General features: G+C 52.1%; 2 protein-coding genes across 2 annotated transcripts; one reads left to right on the top strand and one right to left on the bottom strand.

Annotated features, from left to right (window-relative positions):
* The first annotated feature begins 433 nt into the window (after window positions 1-433).
* On the top strand, window positions 434-4183 carry KVR01_013515 (uncharacterized protein). The gene is made up of 2 exons (XM_044787759.1): window positions 434-3259; window positions 3350-4183. Exons 1-2 carry the CDS (start codon window positions 1691-1693, stop codon window positions 3515-3517), a joined length of 1737 nt encoding a protein of 578 aa, XP_044637443.1. The 5' UTR covers window positions 434-1690; the 3' UTR covers window positions 3518-4183.
* Window positions 4184-4943: 760 nt separating this feature from the next.
* KVR01_013555 (uncharacterized protein) lies at window positions 4944-7080 on the bottom strand. The gene is made up of 3 exons (XM_044791939.1): window positions 6767-7080; window positions 5299-6703; window positions 4944-5234 (listed from the first exon to the last, which is right to left on the bottom strand). The coding sequence occupies exons 1-3, from the start codon at window positions 7025-7027 to the stop codon at window positions 5068-5070; spliced, it is 1833 nt and encodes a 610-aa protein (XP_044637483.1). The 5' UTR covers window positions 7028-7080; the 3' UTR covers window positions 4944-5067.
* Window positions 7081-7842: the final 762 nt, after the last annotated feature.

Here is a 7842-nt window from a genome sequence, read left to right as displayed (position 1 = left end):
AATTACTTAGCTATTTTATTTATTTAATCTTAACCTTATTAAGTATATTTAGGTGTAGATAAAGGTGTGGATTAAGTAAAATTATAAGGAATAACCTAAAAATAAAAATTTATATATAGTTGTTTTATAAATATAAGAAGCTGTTTTTTTAATATATTTTAGAAACTTATTATAAGTATATTAAAAAGAATAATAGTAGTAATTATAATTAAGGGAGGTTATACTAAAATATAATGCTATAATTAACTATTTTTAAATATACTATATTTTTATCTATTTATAAATCTATTTATTATATATGTATATTAACTGTTAAGACTTATAAACTTACGTAATTTGTTAGATTTTAGTCTAGGGGCCCCTCTTGAAGCCCTTAGAAGTTACTATTTAACCTTATTGCAGGCAAAACCCTATACAGCAGACAGCACACATCCACCAATCCAGTCTGCAGCAATGCACACACGCCCCTTTCGGCCCATCAACCGCAGCCACCATTAAATCACCCCACAAGTCTGGCCTGGTCTGGCCTGCCCTGTCCTGCCCTGCCTGGTCTTTTCTACCACAGTACGTATGTACTCCGTAGCATCTAGTCTTTTGTCCCCCCCTGGTCAGCCGTCTTCCTGCCATCACATCACATCACCTCGCATTGCGCATCGCATCTCCCGTCAACACTCTTCGCATCGCAGCTCGACCGACCCTTTCTGCCCATTGACTTTTTTCCTCGTCTTCGCATTTAGATCAAGACCCATTGACTTTTTTTTTCCTGTTTTTGTTGCCGCGTCGACACGCTACGACCTGACACGACTGACTGTTGCTGTGCATTTTGGGATCTGTAAGTGATGGATGGTGATTTCCTTATCTCTGGCACTCTTGTCGTCATTTTGTCTTGTCCTGGGCCGATCAATATACGACGTTGAGGAGGGCGTTGCAAGAACACCACGAACCGCAAACCACAAACCACAAACCACGCAACACATGCACGCCAACCAAGACGGCCGGCCAGTGCTCGTTATTGCCGTAACTTGGGTCAACAAAGCAGCCCTGCAGCTCTGCAGCTCTGCACACTGCGATTGCGACTTGTTGCCCGAGACAAGAACCAAGAAGCCATCGAAGCAAGCCCCTTGTCCATAGAGGAGACCGGCCCTCGAAGTGACGTCGTCGGTGCTGCAACTGCAACTGCAAACCAGCACGGCACAAGACAATATCCAAGCAAGCTTTCTCTCTCCTGCAGCTGACAGGCCTCGATCGCTTCGCTTGATGCTATCCCCACCTGGACCCATCACCCTCGCTCGCCGCGTCCCTTTCTGCTTTGGGGTTTCTTGGGCTTCTTACATGTGGAGATAAGGCCACACAGCTGTCCCGTCGGGCCTGCACCTGCGAAACTGTTTGGGCCCCCCGGCTCGCTGCCCAAGCCGCCCTCGACCTCATTCATCTTGTCGTCTTATGTTGTCCCGCCCGGGAACACCATCTGTTGTCTCTCTTGTTGCTCTCCTCCTGGTAGTAATAAGCCTCATCCTCCTGCACAGTTTTATTCTGTAGATTAGTTGCATCGTCGTTATCTCTGCATTTGTTTTTTTGTTTTTTGTGTTGTTCCTGCGCATTTCCTTCTTGCTTCTCCACCGGGCCCCCCTTCGCTTTCCCGAAACTTTATCGCGCTACGAGGCCACCCAGCCTTGAGACAGCAACCTGCATGCAGCCCGCTAATCCTCGTCTCCGCCCCGACAACAGCTCACCACCTTTTTCTCCCTCCACATCCTCCCTCGACGTTCGCACCATCAGCGGCGGCGACCACCACCCACACCACCACCACGAACACGCCTGCCATCCCCGTCGGCTCAATAACAATACTCTCTTCGCCAAAGGCAGCAACCACACACCGCCCGACGACCACCCACACTCGCATGCTATGGCAGCTGTCATCGGAGACTTTGCAAACCATTCCGGATTCCACACTATGATCGCAACCCAGGGTCTCCCATACTCCCAAGAATCATCCCACGCCTCCTCCCACTACCGATCTAGCAGCCATTCGAGAAGCTCTACCCCCCGAAACCACCCTCCAGCCAGCCGGCAGCAGTCCTCGCGGGCCTCCCCACGATTCTCCGCCACGTCCACCACCGACAGCGCCGCATCGAGACTACCCTCGCCCCCAGACTCCTCGTCTGGTAGCACCAGTGCTGGTGCCGCAAGCGCCTCACAATCAGACGAAGACCTGAAGGCGAGGTACACAAGCAGCGTTGCACAGGATGGTCAGAAGCAGGTCTACATGGAATCCTCAGCCGCGCACCAACCTGCGCAGGGATTCTCCGCTGCCGGTGCTGCTGCCGCCGATTGTACCCCCAACTCCTCGTCTCAGACCGTCGCCGGATCCGCCCAGCCAAGTCAGGTCCTTCCCTCTCCCGCCTCCAATTCTGGCGATAGATGGGGCGCATCGCAGTCCACACTGAACTCCTCGCCCACCTCCCCTACACAACAACAGACCACCATCAAGGTTCGGGACCTTGCTCATGTCCAGGCTCTCGCACGTTCGGGCATGGGTTTCGACGACGATGTGCCCCTGCAATCCCTCAAATACGACCTGAGCGAGTGCCCCATCGGTGATGTCATCGAGATGGTCGCAGCGCTCCTGACCAAGATCACCACCACCAACGACCAGCAGCACGATGCTCTCAGCAGGAATGCCGTAGAGCGCAACGCCAGCCACGTCAAGCAGGCCCAGGCCCAGAACGACGGCTTGGCTTCGGAGAACAGCATGAGCCCCCTGAGTAGCAGCGTACTGGCCTTCCACGGCAAGAACGTACCTGCCATCACCATATTGAGCTATCTGAGCCGCATACACAAGTATTGCCCGACCACTTTCGAGGTGTTTCTGAGCTTGCTCGTCTATTTTGACCGCATGACGGAGAGGGTCAACGATATCGTTATGAAGGCAGAAGAGGCCAAGAAGTCAGGCCACGCACAGGATCAGGCCCAGGCTGATGTCGTCATGAAGGAGGCCCCCTGCGAGAGCAGCGACAGCGACGAGGACCTGGACGAGGATATAGTGGATGACTCGGACAGCGAAGGGGAGCGACCGGCGGAGCCGAAGAGGGCGCAAGCGAGTGGCACAGGGAAGGCTAGCGGTACACCCTCTGCCGCCAGCCAGCCTACATTTTTCGTCGTGGACAGCTTCAACATTCATAGGCTGATCATTTCTGGTGTGACGTGTGCGAGCAAATTCTTCTCGGATGTCTTCTACACAAATTCGAGATATGCAAAGGTAAGAACACCCCAACGCACAACCATGCACACAACCTACTTTTCTTATCCATCCCGTACCGTGGCTGTAGACTAACAAAGACACTCATAGGTTGGGGGTCTTCCGCTCGCCGAGCTCAACCACCTGGAGATACAATTCCTCCTTCTGAACGACTTCCGTCTCGCAATCCAGGTCGAAGACCTGGAAGCCTATGCGACGATGCTGGTCGAGTTCTATGCGCGAGAGGTTGTCTCTCGGCCTGGCGCAGGCCCGGCCTAGACCGCCGAAGCGCAGTGTAATCTGAAGGTTGCAAGTTTTTTGGAAGATAACTTTGTACGCAATGCGGCCTATGACCGATGGGCACCACCGGCACTTTTTGGGCAGAGGCCTTTTTTGATACCCGGATAGATGTTGGAACGACTAGATGAGAGGAACTCGCACGCAATAGCGGTATCATGCGTAATATGTCATCTGGGAGAGATGCGAGCGTAGCATGAGAGACCCCAGTGGGAAGAGGAGGCTAGAGCGGGTGAGAGAAAATGTGGGCAAAAGCACACGAGAGAGCTAGTCGGTTTGATAGGTTGGTGTATATCATGACACGACGAATTCCTACTATCACCCGAGACGGGAAGGCGAAAGTCTGCTGCTGGCTTGAAATTACGGTATGCGGGTATGAGGGAAGTCCAGAGGGGGGCGATGACTATCCCCACTGACGGCCTGTTGTGTAATATTTTCATGTGCATGGGTATCAGCGAGCAAACGAGGGTGTACGGCGTGGTTGGAGGGGAAGGGCACGGCGTAAATGGTACATGTAATGAATGAGCAGAATGGGACGGACGGGTTCAACTACTAGCGGAGGATGGGGGTAAGGCTATGGGGTTTCGAGCCCTGGTGATGGGCTCTGTATTCTTAGGTTCTCAGCATTAAATGGAGCGGTTTCTTGCAGTTTCGTCTCTTGTCTATCGATTCATCGGACACGTAGATGGTGTGTTTTGACGTGGCTGATGCGGTCTTTTGGATGGACTGGCTCCTCCCTTCTCCGGCGCCGGCGGCCACACTGCCTGATCAAATAAATTATCTGGGTAATTTGATGGCTGAGGAACCTGGCTGGATAATGGCTTTCGCTGATGACGGCGTGTAGTTACTCACATGTTTTGCCCCGGCCCAGGCAGTGAGTGTGCTCCTGAGGCTGATGGAGGTGGGCGACAATGGTGCGTTCATAAAATCGTGGGCTTTGGGGAAGAGAATATATGTGTGCCCCCCCCCCCCCTTCTCAGAATGGTAACATATGGTGTGAGCAGGAGGCAGAGAGATACAATTCTAATTCTTTCACGTGGTGTGTGGGTCGTGCGAATGTATTCCGCGGACTCATCAATGACGGTGATGACTAACGATGGTTCCCATGTGTTGCGTGTGCCCTCGGACCCCGAGGCACAACAGTACGGAGGGCTTTTGTTCACGCAGTACCTCGTTTCCGGTCATGGATTCTTTCTTTTCCGAGTTTTTCAGGGCCGAATTCTGTCCTGGCTGCCTGTCTGCTTAATTTCTCGACACTCAACGACCGGATCTGGCCTTTAGGAGCTCGCCGCGGCAATGACAAAATGCGCACTCTAACCAGTCAGTAATATCAAAATATCATCAAGTCATCGTGAAGTTACATGTACGTTTTCACCTCCCAATTGAGGATCAGCAGATTTGTTTCAAGTACAGGGCTGTATAATGTATTGGTATCATCTAATAATAAAACGCTGTATCTGAGTACTCGCATATGTAATTATATTCCGTCATAATAAACATGACCTTCGTAACGACTGACCCCATGATGAGCATTAAAAAGGACAGGTCGATAGGCTGTGGTCAAACTGCTCGTATACTTGCGGGGGGCTGGTCTCATTGCCCGTGACGCTGCCTCCGAATGTGAAGTATCCCTGGCTCAGCTCGGTGGGAGTCCTCTGGATCTCGCTCGCGTTGCCGACGACCCAAACACTTTGCATTCCTACTCGGAGGTTAGCTGACTGATACTTTGTAGGGGGGGATTGCAGTTGCTGTTTGGCACTCACCCATTACCATGTGCTGCAGGACATGGCAGTGGATCATCCACACACCAGGGTCGTTGATCCTGATCCTCCACGCCCTCCAGCCAGCATCAGCACCGGCCGTCGTCTTGGTCTCGTACCGGTACAACATCGTGGTATCCCTCTTGACCGGCGTGTATCCAGCCTCTACCCTCGCGGCCTCGGTAGCGTTGGCATCGTACGTGCCATTACCACTGCCCAGGTCGTAGTAGTGGGCGCCGTGAGCGTGGAACGGGTGAACATCAACGCCGCCGTTGTTGTTCACCAGCGACCCCGTGTTCTGGAACACAATCTCGAGGACCTCGCCGACCTTTGCGGCATACGCCTTGGTCTTGGGGTCCCAACCCCCGTTGGCGACGGCCGTCTCGTAGTCGGGGACGGCGTCCTCGCCCCGCAGGTAGATGTCGACCAGCAGGGGCACCGGGTACGCCACGATCTCGTTCCAGTTGAGCCCGTTGAGCTGCCAGATGATCTGGCCCGTGGCGTTGGACGTGAGCTGCACCACGTCGACCACCACGCGCCTCGTCACCTCCTCGAGCGTCGGGAAGTCCAGGTCCGGCACGAGCGGCTGCAGCGTGTTCTCGAGCCAGTCGTATGTCTTGGTGGTGAGGTTGAACGGGGCCGTCGCCGGCGCGGTGGGGACGGGCGCCTCCTCGTCGTCGTCGGCGCAGCTCGAGGTGTACCGCAGCACGCCGAAGCCCTGGTACACCGCGGGCCGGTCCCGGGTCTCGAACTGGATGAAGTAGTCCGTCTTGCCCCCCGCGGCATCGAGGTCCGCCTGGCTCTTGGTCTTGAGGAGCACGTCGAACCGCTGCCCGCTGCCCAGCTGCATGCGGTACGTCGCCGCCGGCTGCGTGTACTGCCCGCCGTCGACGGCGATGACGGTCAGGATCTCGTGGCCCTCGAAGGCCATGATGGAGTGGCTGAGCGAGGTCGCCCCGATGAACCGGAACCGGTACGTCTTGTCCGGCTCGACCTCGATCACGGGGAGCTGGCACGACGCGTCGCCCGGGATCTCGCCCGCCGTGTGGTTGATGGCCACGCCCTGCCCGTTGAGCATCATGGCCTGCACCTCGCCGCCAAAGACGAGCGGGCTCGCCAGCAGCCCGGCCTCGAAGGCCGAGTCGTTCTGCTTGTAGTGCTCGTGCCACAGCAGCGTGCGCTCGTCGTCGTACTGGTAGGGGGGCGGCCCGCAGTCCTCGACGATCAGCGCGCCGAAGACGGTCAGGGCCTGCATCCCGACGTGTGAGTGGTAGAAGTAGGTCCCTGCGTCCTCTGGCAGGGCCTCGATCTCGTAGTCGAAGTAGTTCATGGGCGGGATGGGCCATTGGGATGCCAGCACTGCGCCATCCGAGAATTGGGCCATCCGCTGGGCGAGGCCGTGCCAATGCTGTGAGTGCTTGTTAATGTTTGTTCTTGCTATATGTATAGGGCGGTTTTGTTTTGTTCATACCATTGTGAGATTATGGTCCTCCATGTCATTATACACCCGGATCCATGATGAGCCCCCGGGCCTGATACGGATAGCGGGCCCAGGTGAGGTGCCGTTCACCACGGCGGAGTGCCGCTGGTCGCATGCCTGAGAGATATCCTTGGCTGATATACGGAGCACATGGTCGGGAACAAACGTACTGTCATGGGTGGTCAAGCCCAAGCCCAGGACAGGAGACAGCAGCCACTGCGCGCAAAGGAGGGATAACGACAGGACTCTCATCTTCGCACCGCAAATGCTAGCAGAGAAATTTGAAACGAATGACTGAAGTGGCCAGAGCCAAAATGGGGGATATCATGGAATATCTATACATTTTGACGGGATGATTTGTATTATTTAAAGCTCAGAGTCTACTCGCCGCATACATGCAACTACTCTAACTCATTATCACGCGTGCAACCTTGGACCCCTTGGGAAAGCTTAAGGAGATGGGCAGGGGAGGGATCTTCAGCTCCAAAGCTCATGCGGCCAGGCTGCCCAGGTTTGCAGTGGAGTATACTATAAGAGAACGGAAATTCGCGCACCCAAAATTAAAAGGCGCGCACCCAAATATAACTAAGCAGTGCCCACATATATACACAAATTTATTTTAACTAGGGCCTACTATAATAATTAATAAAATTATTATATATAACTAATACTTAATATTATTTTCTTGCCAACTAATAAAAAAAAGGTTAAAAATTATATAAATTATATATATTAAGGCCTAAATAAATAGTATTTTAAGCGCAATTTATATTTAATTATATATATATTTAAATTTTAAATTATATATTTTTATTATTATTAGTAAGATTATTTATAATTAGGTTTATTTATAGCAATTAGTTAATAGTCCTTTATATTTCTATATGCTATTTTTTAGCTACTAGTAAGGCGCTTAAAAATATACTTAAAAAAGCAAATTATTATTTTAACTAATAGTTTGCTTATTTTATAAGCCTTGCTATTAGCTATTAGTTTTGCCAAATAGTTTTTTATTAGGCACTACTATTATAAGTATTCTTTTTATTTAAAAACTATAAGGTTAAATT

Source organism: Diaporthe batatas, assembly GCF_019321695.1.
Source record: "Diaporthe batatas strain CRI 302-4 chromosome Unknown Contig00028, whole genome shotgun sequence".
In the NCBI taxonomy this organism is placed as follows: Eukaryota; Fungi; Ascomycota; class Sordariomycetes; order Diaporthales; family Diaporthaceae; genus Diaporthe; species Diaporthe batatas.
This window is presented reverse-complemented; position numbering and strand designations above follow the sequence as displayed.